This window comes from Salmo salar, chromosome ssa15 (assembly GCF_905237065.1).
Source record: "Salmo salar chromosome ssa15, Ssal_v3.1, whole genome shotgun sequence".
NCBI lineage: Eukaryota > Metazoa > Chordata > Actinopteri > Salmoniformes > Salmonidae > Salmo > Salmo salar.
In genome coordinates, this window is record NC_059456.1 from 77,203,215 (window position 1) to 77,216,761 (window position 13,547).

Here is a 13,547-nt window from a genome sequence, read left to right on the forward strand (position 1 = left end):
GCATTTTGTAATCACTGGAGGCTTCTGCTCTACAGAGTGAAGGAATTCTCATTTCCTCAAGCGTTACATTGCGTTCTGAATGTAGAACCTGGTCAATGAAGGAGATGGCTGATCGATTTGTCCTTTCCCTCATGATTCTCAGGTTCCAGGTGAACAAGAAGGGGAAGGTGTGGAGAGACTCATTCCTGGTGGAGAGAGGGTGAGTCACAAGTAATAATGTCACTGTTTTAAATAACCATACTGCAGTTTATTTTAATGTCTCTGTGTACCAATTAAGTCATCTGGTTACATCCATCTGTGTGTAATAGGGTATGGAATAGGGAAGTCTCAATGCCTCATTATTTAATGAGTTTCTTGCCTTTAATATTACCCTACTGATACTTGATATCAAACCAAATCAGGCAAAGCTGCGGTTTACAGAATATTGTCATGACTAATTAGCATCTAGGACCGTCCAGTAACAACCTAGTGAATATACACTGAAAAAATATAAATGCAACATGCAACAATTTCAATGATTTTACTGAGTTCCAGTTCATATAAGGAAATCAGTCAATTGTAATACATTCATTAGGCCCTAATCTATGGATTTCACTGGGAATACAGATATGCATCTGTTGGTCACAGATACCTTAAAAAAAAGCTAGGGGCTTGGTCAGAAAACCAGTCAGTATCTGGTGTGACCACCATTTGCCTCATGCAGCGCGACACATCTCCTTCACATGGAGTTGATCAGGCTGTTGATTGTGGCCTGTGGAATGTTGTCCCACTCATCTTCAATAGTTGCTGGATATATGCAGGCCATAGAAGAACTGTAACATGTTCAGCTTCCAGGAATTGTGTACAGATCCTTGCGACATGGGGCTGTGCATTATCATGCTGAAACATGAGGTGGTGGTGGCGGATGAATGGCACAACAATGGCCTCAGGATCTTGTCATGGTATCTCTGTGCATTCAAATTGCCATCGATAAAATGTGTTTCGTTGTCCGTACCTTATGCCTGCCCATACCATAATCCCAGCACCACCATAGGGCACTCTGTTCACAATGTTGACATCAGCAATCTGCTCGCCCACACTACGCCATACACGCTGAAACCAGGATTAATCCGTGAAGAGCACACTTCTCCAGCATGCCTGAAGCCATCGTAGGTGAGCACTTGCCCACTGAAGTTGGTTACGATGCTGAACTGCAGTCAGGTCAAGACCCTGGTGAGGACGATGAGCACACAGATGAGCTTCCCTGAGACGGTTTCTGACAGTTTGTGCAGAAACTCTTCGGTTGTGCAAACCCACAGTTTCATCAGCTGTCCAGGTGGCTGGCCTCAGATGATACCGCAGGTGAAGAAGCCGGATGTGGAGGTCCTGGCTGGCGTGGTTACACACGGTCTGCGGTTGTTAGGCCGGTTGGACGTACAGTGCATTCGGAAAGTATTCAGAACCTTTGACTTTTTCCAAATGTTGTTACATTACAGCCTTATTCTGAAATGGATTCAATACTTTTTTCCCCCCATGGGCTTCTTCACTTTTGGCCACTTTCTGCGTTGAAACTGCCTGATGCACAAGTGACAATAAGACAGACTGTTACCCAGCCCATTCAAGCAGAGGAAAATAAGCCCTCAACCCTCTCCCAAACTCAGTCAGAAGCACTGCAGAGACAGTCAAGCATACGTACAGTGTACCCCCCAGGTTAGAAAAGTGCCCAGTCCCCCAAACCAGCTGTCATGCAAAGATGCAGAGGAAAGCAAGAGAAACTGCACACAACACCAAAAAAACACCCTCGTACAGTGCATTCGTACAGTGCATTCGGAAAGTATTCAGACCCCTTGACTTTTCCCACATTTTTTTACATTTCAGCCATTCTAAAATTGATTAAATGTATATTTTTTCCTCATCAATATACACACAATATCCCATAATGACAAAGCAAAAACAGGTTTTTGGAAATGTTTGCAATATGTATAAATGTTTGCAATGTATAAAATAAAAAAAACGGAAAGTATCACATTTACACAAGTATTCAGACCCTTTACTTAGTACTTTGTTGAAGCACCTTTGGCAGCGATTACAGCCTCGAGTCTTTTTGGGTATGACACTACAAGCTTGGCACACCTGTATTTGGGGAGTTTCTCCCATTCTTCTCTGCAGATCCTCTCAAGCTCTGTCAGGTTAGATGGGGAGCGTCGCTGCACAGCTATTTACAGTTCTCTCCAAAGATGTTCGATCGGGTTCAAGTCCGGGCTCTGGCTGGGCCACTCAAGGGCATTCAGAGACTTGTCCCAAAGCCACTCCTGCGCTGTCTTAGCTGTGTGCTTAGGGTCGTTCTCCAGTTGGAAGGGGAACCTTCGCCCCAGTCTGAGGTCCTGAGTGCTCTGGAGCAGGTTTTCATCAAGGATCTCTCTGTACTTTGCTCAGTTCATCTTTCCCTCGATCCTGACTGGTCTCCCAGTCCCTGCCTCTGAAAAACATTCCCACAGCATGATGCTGCCACCACCATGCTTCACAATAGGGATGATGCCAGGTTTCCTCCAAACGTGACGCTTGGCATTCAGGCCAAAGAGTTCAACCTTGGTTTGATCAGACCAGAGAATCATGGTCTGAGAGTGGCTTCAGTCTGGCCCCTCTACCATAAAGGCCTGATTGGTGGAGTGCTGCAAAGGTTGTCCTTCTGGAAGGTTCTCCCATCTCTACAGAGGAACTCTGGAGCTCTGAGTAACCATCGGGTTCTTGGTCACCTCCCTGACCAAGGCCCTTCTCTCCCAATTGCTTGTTTGGCCGGGCGGCCAGCTCTAGGAAGGGTCTTGGTAGTTCCAAACGTAATCCATTGAAGAAGGATGGAGGCCACTGTGTTCTTTGGGACCTTCAATACTGCATAAATGTTTTGGTACCCTTCCCCAGATCTGTGCCTCGACACAATCCTGTCTCGGAGCTCTACGGACACTTCCTTTGACCTCATGAATTTGTTTTTGCTCTGACATGCACTGTGATGAAATGAACATTAAAATGAAATGAACATTAGAAATTAAATTAGCATTAGAAATTAACATAAAATTATCTGTCAACAGCTCTGGTGGACATTCATTCAGTCAGCAAGCCAATTACATGCTCCCTCCAAACTTGAGACATCTGTGGCATTGTGTTTTGTAACAAAACTACATTTTGTGGCGTTTCATTGTCCCCAGCACAAGGTGCACCTGTGTAATGACAATGCTGTTTAATCAGCTTCTTGAAATGCCACACCTATCAGGTGGGTGGATTATCTTGGCAAAGGAGAAATGCTCACTAACAGGGACGTAAACAAATTTGTGCACAACATTTGAGAGAAATATGCTTTTTGTGCGTATGGGATTTCTGCTGTCTTTTATATTTCAGCTCATGAAACATGGGACCAACACTTTACATGGTGCGTTTATATTTTTGTTCAGTATAGTTCCATAACTGTGTGTGTGTGTGTGTTTTCACAGGAAGCTGCTCCACATACGTGATGCGCCTCCAGGGAAGGATGTGGCCCAGGAGGAGAACTTCCTGCCTAAGTACCAGCGGGTCAAGGACTTGTGCCAGAGAGCAGAGTACCAGACACCCTGCCAACAGCTGGGACAGGTAGGCAGCCAGCACACACACACATTATATGGTCACACTTGAATTAACAGTCAAATTCCCAGTAACACACACACTCAGACTCACAGATCCACAAGCATAACACTCTAGACTGAAGACACTTAAGACATATGAAGACTCTTGACAGTTGACACAGTGCATTCGGAAAGTATTCAGACCCCTTGACTTTTTCCATATTTTGTTACGTTACAGCCTTATTATAAAATGGATTAAGTAAATAAATACTCCTCATCAATCTACATACAATACCCCATAATGACAAAGTGAAAACTGTTTTTTAGAAATGTTTGCAAATGTATTAAAGATAAAAAACAGAAATACCTTATTTACATAAGTATTCAGACCCATTGCTATGAGAGCTCAGGTGCATCCTGATTCCATTGATCATCCTTGATTGGAGTCCACCAGTGGTAAATTCAATTGATTGTACATGATTTGGAAAGGCACACACCTGTCTATATAAGGTCCCACAGTTGACAGTGCAGGTCAGAGCAAAAACCAAGCCATGAGGTTGAAGGAATTGTCCGTAAAGCTCCGAGACAGGATTGTGTCAAGGCACAGATCTGGAGAAGGGTAACAAAACATTTCTGCAGCATTGAAGGTCCCCAAGAACACAGTGGCCTCCATCATTCTTAAATGGAAGAAGTTTGGAGCCATCAAGACTCTTGCTAGAGCTGGCTGCCCGGCCAAACTGAGCAATTGGGGGAAAAGGGCCTTGGTCAGGGAGGTAACCAAAAACCCGATGGTCACTCTGAAGGAGCTCCAGAGTTCCCCTGTGGAGATAGGAGAACCTTCCAGAAGGACAACCATCTCTGCAGCACCACCAATCAGGCCTTTATGGTAGAGTGGCCAGACGGAAGCCACTCTTCAGTAAAAGTCATATGACAACCCGCTTGGAGTTTGCCAAAAAGCACCTAAAGGACTCTCTAAACATGAGAAACAAGATTCTCTGGTCTGATGAAACCAAGATTGAACTCTTTGGCCTGAATGCCAAGCGTCACATCTGGAAGAAACCTGGCACCATCCCTAACGGTGAAGCATGGTGGTGACAGCATCATGCTGTGGGGATGTTTTTAAGCGGCAGGGACTGGGAGACTAGTCAGGATCGAGGGAAAGATGAACGGCGCAAAGTACAGAGAGATCCTTGATGAAAACCTGCTCCAGAGCGCTCAGGACCTCAGACTGGGGCAAAGGTTCACCTTCCAACAGGACAACAACCTTAAGCACACAGCCAAGACAACGCAGGAGAAGCTTCTGAACAAGTCCCTGAATGTCCTTCAGTGACCCAGCCAGAGCCCAGACTTGAACCCGATTTGAACATCTCTGGAGAGAACTGAAAATAGCTGTACAGTGACGCTCCCCATCCAACCTGACAGAGCTTGAGAGGATCTGCAGAGAAGAATAGGAGAAAGATTGATGAGGGATTTTTTAAATATTTTTTATCCATTTTAGAATAAGGCTGTAATGTAACAACATTTGGACAAAGTCAAGGGGTCTGAATACTTTCCGAATGCACTGTAAGTCACTTCCAATCATCCATCTCTTCTTGGCATTTCACCTCGTTAAGTATCAGTTAATTGGTATGTCTGAGATTCTATTTAAAATGGCTCTGTATCTTCTTGATCACCTGCTGGTGTAGAGAGATAGTGAGCTGCTGGGATTTGTTCTTTTGGAGAGGTATAGGGAAGGAGCGGAGAATATACCCTGCAGGTTGGTTTCTCAGTGGGTGTAGACAGGATAGACAGGTGCTTTTATCACTCTCTGTCCCCAATGACAGACAGACAGGAGGACCAAGCTTTGAAACTGAAGAGCTGTGTTTCAGGTGATTAGGCTTTGAGTCAGGTCTGTTGCCATAGCTATGCCCCCCAGGACACACACACATGAACACCCCCCCCCCACCTCGCTAATGACAGACATTGGGGGAGTGTGTGTGACAGTTCTTTAGCTGTCAGATCAAACACACCTGCAATTTCAAGCTCTTAGATCTATCTTAACAACGTTGACCATTGAACAGAAGTTCCTGAGGGGTCTCTGTATCCAACCTATCAATCTCCCCCACTCTCACTTCTTTTTGTTCCTGTCTCTTCTGGAGTAGAAAGTCATTTCTCACTGTCAGCGGCTCTCTTATTCTCTCTTGGATCCTGCTGGATTTCCTCTTTGACACGTCTACTCTTTTTTTCCCCATCTGACATCAAGTATGTTAATTAGAAAGCTCTCTCTGTAATTTCACAAGTAACCACTGACAGAGAAAGTGTCAACAGACTCTGTATCATAATTAGATTGAGACGGAGTTGCAGCGGCCCTGCTCGGTACTCTGTTTGTGTACACTACTGTACTGTAACTGCCTGTTCATTATGAACGAATGGGACGGTGTGGGAGCAGATATGAGAAGAGGAAGAGACTAGCATCTTGTCAAATACAGGTCCTCTCCTCTCTGCCGTGCCATGGTTTGTCATCATCACCTGTTAATTGCAGGTGAAACAACATCACAGATGGGCGAATGGACGTTAATTTGAGGCTACTTAGCGTCGCTTGTTTCCACCTGCAAGTAATTTCACCTCGAGGAGCACGGTGTGTGTGTGTAAAGACACACTATAGGTTTCTCTCAGCGTTAACTTCTGTCCCCCTCTCCTCTGTCTCCCTGCAGAAGTGGCAGTGTTTGGAGGATGCCACAGGAAAGATGAGGCTGTATAAGTGCAAGGGCATGGCCAGCATGTCGGCAGCCCGGAAGGATGGCCCTGCCAACATCAAGTCCAAGTACTACCCCCAGCGCGAGGCGGAGCGCAACACAGAGCACGGTGGCTGTAACTGTGACCAGTACCCCAGCTTCAGACTCAGCACCTTGAACAAGAAGAAGCTGCTCTCCAAGAAGAGTAAGTGGAGTGGAAAGAATGTGTTACATACACAAACACTCTTGTCACACAAACAGAATTCTGCTTTACAAAATGTTCCTCACTCACTCAACCAAATCAAATCAAATCACATTTTATTTGTCACATACACATGGTTAGCAGATGTTAATGTGAGTGTAGCGAAATGCTTGTGCTTCTAGTTCCGACAATGCAGTAATATCCAACGAGTAATCTAACCAACCTTGCATGAACGCAGTCTCACTTCTTGTCACTGATGTGGAATGTGGGCGTCACCTAGTGGAGACAATAATACCTTCACCCAGAGTCATTATTGAAAGGTTGTGTAACTTTGTGGGCGACCCGGCCAAATTCACATGAAAATGTAATCTGTCATTCTACTTGAAAGCAAATCTGATAAGTAGCAGGTCTGTTCTATGTTCCCTATTTCTATGATTTCTGTGGTTAAGTTTAGCTTTTGCATCTTTTTACTTTCTGTTTTGCACACCAGCTTCAAACAGCTAAAAATACAATGCGTGTTTAGTTATTAAAAAAAAATATATATATATATATATATATATATATATATATATATATATATATATATACACACACTACTGTTCAAAAGTTTGGGGTCACTTAGAAATGTCCATGTTTTTAAAAGAAAAGCACATTTTATGTCCATTAAAATAACATTAAATTGATCAGAAATACAGTGTAGACATTGTTAATGTTGTAAATGACTATTGTAGCTGGAAACTGCTGATTTTTTATGGAAAATCTACATAGGCGTACAGAGGCCCATTATCAGCAACCATCACTCCTGTGTTCCAATGGCACGTTAGCTAGTACAAGTTTATCATTTTAAAAGGCTAATTGATCATTAGAAAACCTTTTTGTAATTATGTTAGCACAGCTGAAAACTGTTGTTCTGATTTGTCACAGGAGTGATGGTTGCTGATAATGGTCCTCTGTACAACTATGTAGATATTCCATTAAAAAAACCTGCCGTTTCCAGCTACAATAGGAATTTACAACATTAACAATGTCTACACTGTATTTCTGATCAATTTGATGTTATTTTAATGGACAAAAAATTTGCTTTCCTTTCAAAAACAAGGAAATTTCTACGTGACCCCAAACTTTTGAACGGTAGTGTATATAGTTCAATGATTCTCTACACCCCTCAAATAAAAATCTGGACCTCAAAGCCAGTTCCACTGTGGTTTCATTTTCCCCCTCTAATCAGGGACTGATTTAGACCTGGGACACCAGGTGTGTACAATTAATTATAAGGTAGAACAGAAAGCCAGCAGGCTCCGGACCTTGTAGGGTAAGATTTGAATACCTCTACTGTACACTATACATTGCTTGGTTTGTCACATAAACTGAAATTAGGTGAACATGATAGAATTTTGTCAACCAGTAAATGGCGGAGTGATTTCTACATATTTCACCTTTAATGAGTATCATAGGGCCTGATAGGGTTTATATACTGACTGTAGCAATCCCTCCACTAACTCACCCTGCCCTCCTCCTGACAGAGATGAAAGCCATCAAGAGCTACGCCCGTAACCGTTACTCCCGCTCTGTGGAGATGGAGATAGGAGGGGACCTGTATGCTGTAGACTTGGAGGATGGCTACCAGCCTGTACCGGCCCCCAGGAACCTCAGCCAGGCTGGGGCCAGGACCCCACGCGACGACTCTGAGGACGACTTCAGTGGCATGGGGGTCACTGTCACCGTCACCCCCAGGACTAGCAGCAACAGTCTAGCTATTGTATCTTCTGGAATCAAAGTCACACACAGGTCAGGGAGTGTGTGGATGTTCAATGTGGATGGGTGGGTTTGTTTGTAGTGTGTTAGTACTACATGTTGAGTGTGTTGTTGTGTTAGTTATTGATTAGGCTAAATGCTCAGTGTGTATCCTGTCCTCAGGTGCTCTATTCTGGCCAATGACACAGTGAAGTGTGATACAGGGATCTATAAGTCCCTGCAGGCCTGGAAGGACCACAAACTCCACATCGATCACGAGGTGAGTCTTCTCAGCCACTCACATAACTGATGTTTTATTCCTCAATGCAGTTGATCTTCAGTGGTCACAGTGATTGTGTCATGACAATCAATAACTGACAATGAAATCGATGACAATTATAGACAGCATCAATGATTGTGTAATTATTAATTAGTTGAATATAGCCTGCTATATACATACTCAGATTCAGTTCCTGTGTTGAATGTCACTCTGAGTTGTAATCCACTGAGGGCACAAAACATTAGCAACACCGTCCTAATCTTCCTAATATTGATTGGCATCCCCTTTTTCCCTGAGAACACCCTCAATTCGTCAAGTCATGAACTCTATATAAGGTGTCGAAAGAGCTCCACAGGGATGCTGGTCCATGTTGACTTCAATGCTTCCCACAGTTATTTCAAGTTGGCTGGATGTCCATTGGGTGGTGGACCATTCTTGATACACACAGGAAACTGTTGAGTGTGGAAAAACCCAGCAGTGTTGCAGTTCTTGAGACAAACCGGTGCACCTGGCCCCGTTCAAAGGCACTTAAATCTTTTGTCTTGCCCATTCACCCTCTGAATGCACACATACACAATCCATGTCTCAATTGTCTTACAAATCCTTCTTTAACCGGTCTGCTCCCCTTCAGCTATACTGATTGAAATGGATTTAACAGGTGACATCAATAAGGGATCATAGCTTTCACCTGGTCAGTCAGTCATGGGAGGAGCATGTGTACCTAATGTTTTGCATATGCCATTCAGCAGACACTTTATTCCAAACGATGTACAGTTATGTCTGCATACATTTTACATACCGGTGGTCCCAGGAATCCAACTCCTGGCATTGCAAGCGCCATGCTCTACCAGCGGAGCTACAGAAGCCCTCATTGTTGTGATATTCCTCTATCTAATGCCCTGCATCTCTGTCAGATTGAGACCCTGCAAACAAAGATCAAGAACCTAAGAGAGGTTAGGGGTCACCTGAAGAAAGCCCGCCCAGAGGAGTGTGACTGCAACCACTACATGTAAGGACCAAACAACCTCTTAGAAATCCATAGTTTTATTACCGATATCCTTCCACATACTAAACGCCAGCATTAGATGCACTTACAGTGAAGATAACGGCTGTCTTCCAGACTTGAAGAGGTTTACTCCATGGTCATAAAGACTAATTATGTAAATATCTGTCTGTGTTTCAGCTACAAGTCTAAGTACAAGAGTAAGCTCAGGCACAAAGGAGGTGGCATTCACCCATTCAGGTAGGGGGGTGGGTTTGTGTATAAGAAAGGGAGATATACGGTTTGTGTGCTTCTGCCTGTGTAATGATTGCATATCTACAGTGTGTATTTGAATGTGTCATTGTGCCACTGTGTGATGTGTGTATTTCTATGTGTGCGTGACGTCATCAGGAAGGGTCAGGATAAGAAGGCGTGGTTGCTGAAGGAGCAGAAGAGGAGGAAGAAGATGCGGAAGCTGCTGAAACGTCTGAGGAACAACGACACCTGTAGCATGCCTGGTCTCACCTGCTTCACCCACGATAACCAGCACTGGCAGACCGCCCCCTTCTGGACAAGTAAGAGACTACACACACACCCACAAACACACATACTCACACTAGCATTATTGACTATTCTCTGTCTGCAGTGGGTCCGTTCTGTGCCTGCACCAGTGCCAACAACAACACCTACTGGTGTCTGAGGACCATCAACGAGACACACAACTTCCTCTTCTGCGAGTTTGCTACTGGCTTCCTGGAGTACTTTGACCTCAACACGGATCCCTACCAGGTCAGTACTCAAATCCTCACCGCAAGCTCTCCTCTGTAAAGATGCCTTCTAACATTCACTACCCACTGGGGGCAAAGTGGTTGAATCAACGTTGTTTCCACGTCATTTCAATAAAATGACGTTGAACCAATGTGGAATAGACATTGAATTGACGTCTGCGCCCAGCGCGTAGCATGTTGCCCTGTTTCAAGATAGCAAAGTGAAAATCAGCTATTATATAAGAGACGTTAGACAAGTACAGCCAGTATGAATACCAGTACTATTCATCTCTCTCACCCACCTGGACTCTCTCTCTCTCTCTCACCCAGACACTCTCTCTCTCTCATCCGGACACTCTCTCACCCACCCGGACTTACTCTCTCTCTCTTTCCGTGTAGCTGATGAATGCTGTGAACACGCTGGACCGAACCGTCCTAAACCAGCTCCACGTTCAACTCATGGAGCTCCGCAGCTGCAAGGGCCACAAGCAGTGCAACCCCCGCACCCGCAACCTGGAACTGGGTGAGTTCCTGTAACACACACACACACACACACACACACACACACACACACACACACACACACACACACACACACACACACACACACACACACACACACACACTATGCCAGGTTGTTGTGGGTTGTGACTACAGACGAATGATCTCTGTTTGGCATCCTCATCACCATCATCCTCACCACCAGACCCAAGTCATGCCTGGATTTCTGTTCTTGCATTACTTCTCATGTATCAGTTCTTTAACTGCATTTTAAACAGTTACAGCCTCTCCCTTTGGAATGTGTTTTGTTCCTTTTAATTAAGGTCAATTCAGTTGAAATTCAGTCAATTCAGTTGACTTTTTTTCTACTTTCTTGTATTTATTTGAATTTCAGATAACATTTTGGCTTTAAAACGACTGCTCTTCCTAAAGCGTTTAAAAGCCTCTCTTAACGAGGTCTCTGTGCCTTCATTGATAGGAATCTGTTCATATGTTTTCTAACCACTGCTATTGTCTCTTCTTCAGGAGGTAAAGAGCGAAGCAGCTTTGATGAATACAGGTATCTTTACTCATTGACTTGAACACCACTCAGCACTTAACGATTTATTAGGTATTAGTACTATATAAGATGCATATAAATATTCCTAAAAGATGGTACACATGCTTGGTCTAGAATACATCAACAAAATACACAACACTTAGAGAATACATACAGTGCAGTTGGAAAATATCCGTTCCCTTTTTTAACTTTTTGTTAAGTTACAGCCTTATCCTAAAATGGATTAAATAAAACATCTACACACAATACCCTATAACGACAAAGCAAAAACAGGCTTTCAGAATTTTTTTGCAAATGTATTCATAATAAAAACCAGAAATACCTTATTTACATAAGTATTCAGAACCTTTGATTTGAGACTCGAAATTGAGCTCAGGTGCATCCTGTTTCCAATAACCATCCTTGAGATGTTTCCACAACTTGATTGGAGCACCTGTGGTGAATTCAATTGATTGGACATGATTTGGAAATGCACACACCTGTCTATATAAGGTCCCACAGTTGACAGTGCACGTCAGAGCAAAAACCACGCCATGAGGTCAAAGGAATTGTCCGTAGAGCTCTGGGACAGGATTGTGTTGAGGCACAGATCTGGGGAAGGGTACCAAACATTTTTTGCAGCATTGAAGGTCCCCAAAAACACAGTGGCCATCATTCTTAAATGGAAGAACTTTGGAACCACCAAGACTCATCCTGGAGCTGGCCACCGGCCCAACAGAGCAATTGTGGGAGATGGGCCTTTGTCAGGGAGGTGACCAAGAACCTGATGGTCACTCTGACAGAGCTCTAGAGTTCCTCTGTGGATATAGGAGAACCTTCCAGAGGGGCAACCATCTCTGCAGCACTCCACCAATCAAGTCTTTATGGTAGAGTGGTCAGACTGAAGGCACAGACCATGAGAAACAACATTCTCTGGTCTCTGGTCTGATGAAACCAAGATGGAACTCTTTGGCCTGAATGCCAAGCGTCACGTCTGGAGGAAACCTGGCATCATCCCTATGGTGAAGCATGGTGGTGGCAGCATCATGCTGTGGGGATGTTTTTCAGCAGCAGAGACTGGAAGACTAGTCAGGATCAAGGGAAAGATGAATGGAGAAAAGTACAGAGATCCTTGATGAAAACCAGCTCCAGAGCACTCAGGACCTCAGACTGTGGCGAAGGTTCCCATTCCAACAGGACAATGACCCTAAGCACACAGCCACGACAACGCAGGAGTGGCTTCACGACAAGGCTCTCTGAATGTCATTGTGTGGCCCAGCCAGAGCCCGGACTTGAACCTGATCAAACAACTCTGGAGAGACCTGACAATAGCTGTGCAGGGACGCTCCCCATCCAACCAGACAGAGCTTGAGAGGATCTGCAGAAAAGAATGAGAGAAACTCCCCAAATACAGGTGTGCCAAGATTTTCACTTCATACCCACGAAGACTCGAGGCTGTAATCGCTACCCAAGGTGCTTCAACAAAGTACTGAGTAAAGGGTCTGAATACTTATGTAAATGTGATATTTCCTTTTTTCTTTTGTAGCAAAAAATTCTAAAAACCGGTTTTGTCATTATGGGGTATTGTGTGTAGATTGATGAGGGGGGAAAAAAAACAATTTAATACATTTTAGAATAAGGCTGTAATGTGGAAAAAGTCAAGGGGTCTGAATACTTTCCGAATGCACTGTACGTGTGGGGCGAGGGTGTTTTTGGTGTTGTGTGCAGTTTCTCTTGCTTTCCTCTGCATCTTTGCATGACAGCTGGTTTGGGGGACTGGGCACTTTTCTAACCTGGGGGGTACACTACGTATGCTTGACTGTCTCTGCACTGCTTCTGACTGAGGTTGGGAGAGGGTTGAGGGCTTATTTTCCTCTGCTTGAATGGGCTGGGTAACAGTCTGTCTTATTGTCGCTTGTGCATCAGGCAGTTTCAACGCAGAAAGTGGCCAAAAGTGAAGAAGCCCACCTCCAAATCACTGTGAGTTTGGACATCCCATCTGGTCCTCACGATGCCACCAGTCACCTCTAACTGAGCTTTTCTTCCTCTCTTTCCTTTCTTCCTTCTCTGTAGTTTTTTCAACTCTGGCTTCGTCCAGGCTTGCATGCTGATCTCTGCTAGTTCTAGTTAATAACCATGTCTTTCTCACTCTCCTGTCTGTCTGCATGGATGTTTTTCCGATCTGCTCTGCTCACATCTCACCCCGTCCTACTGTTTCTCACCAGTAGAGGGCGGCATCCACCCCCACCGCCCAACA

At 44.4% G+C, this 13,547-nt stretch overlaps 1 protein-coding gene across 8 annotated transcripts in view; it reads left to right on the plus strand.

The window, feature by feature from the left end:
* LOC106572085 (extracellular sulfatase Sulf-2-like) overlaps positions 1–13,547 on the plus strand; it is a 182,218-nt gene that overhangs the window by 165,750 nt on the left and 2,921 nt on the right. For 4 of the 8 annotated variants that reach the window (XM_014145901.2, XM_014145904.2, XM_014145903.2 and 1 more), the window contains 12 exons: positions 143–199; positions 3,465–3,600; positions 6,266–6,491; positions 8,012–8,309; positions 8,406–8,502; positions 9,417–9,511; positions 9,686–9,745; positions 9,896–10,059; positions 10,131–10,273; positions 10,651–10,774; positions 11,278–11,311; positions 13,217–13,270. In XM_014145901.2, the coding sequence (XP_014001376.1) occupies positions 143–199; positions 3,465–3,600; positions 6,266–6,491; positions 8,012–8,309; positions 8,406–8,502; positions 9,417–9,511; positions 9,686–9,745; positions 9,896–10,059; positions 10,131–10,273; positions 10,651–10,774; positions 11,278–11,311; positions 13,217–13,270 (1,488 nt within the window). The remainder of the gene's footprint in view (positions 1–142; positions 200–3,464; positions 3,601–6,265; positions 6,492–8,011; positions 8,310–8,405; positions 8,503–9,416; positions 9,512–9,685; positions 9,746–9,895; positions 10,060–10,130; positions 10,274–10,650; positions 10,775–11,277; positions 11,312–13,216; positions 13,271–13,547) is intronic. The other 4 variants (XM_014145905.2, XM_014145906.2, XM_014145907.2 and 1 more) reach the window with 3 other exon arrangements.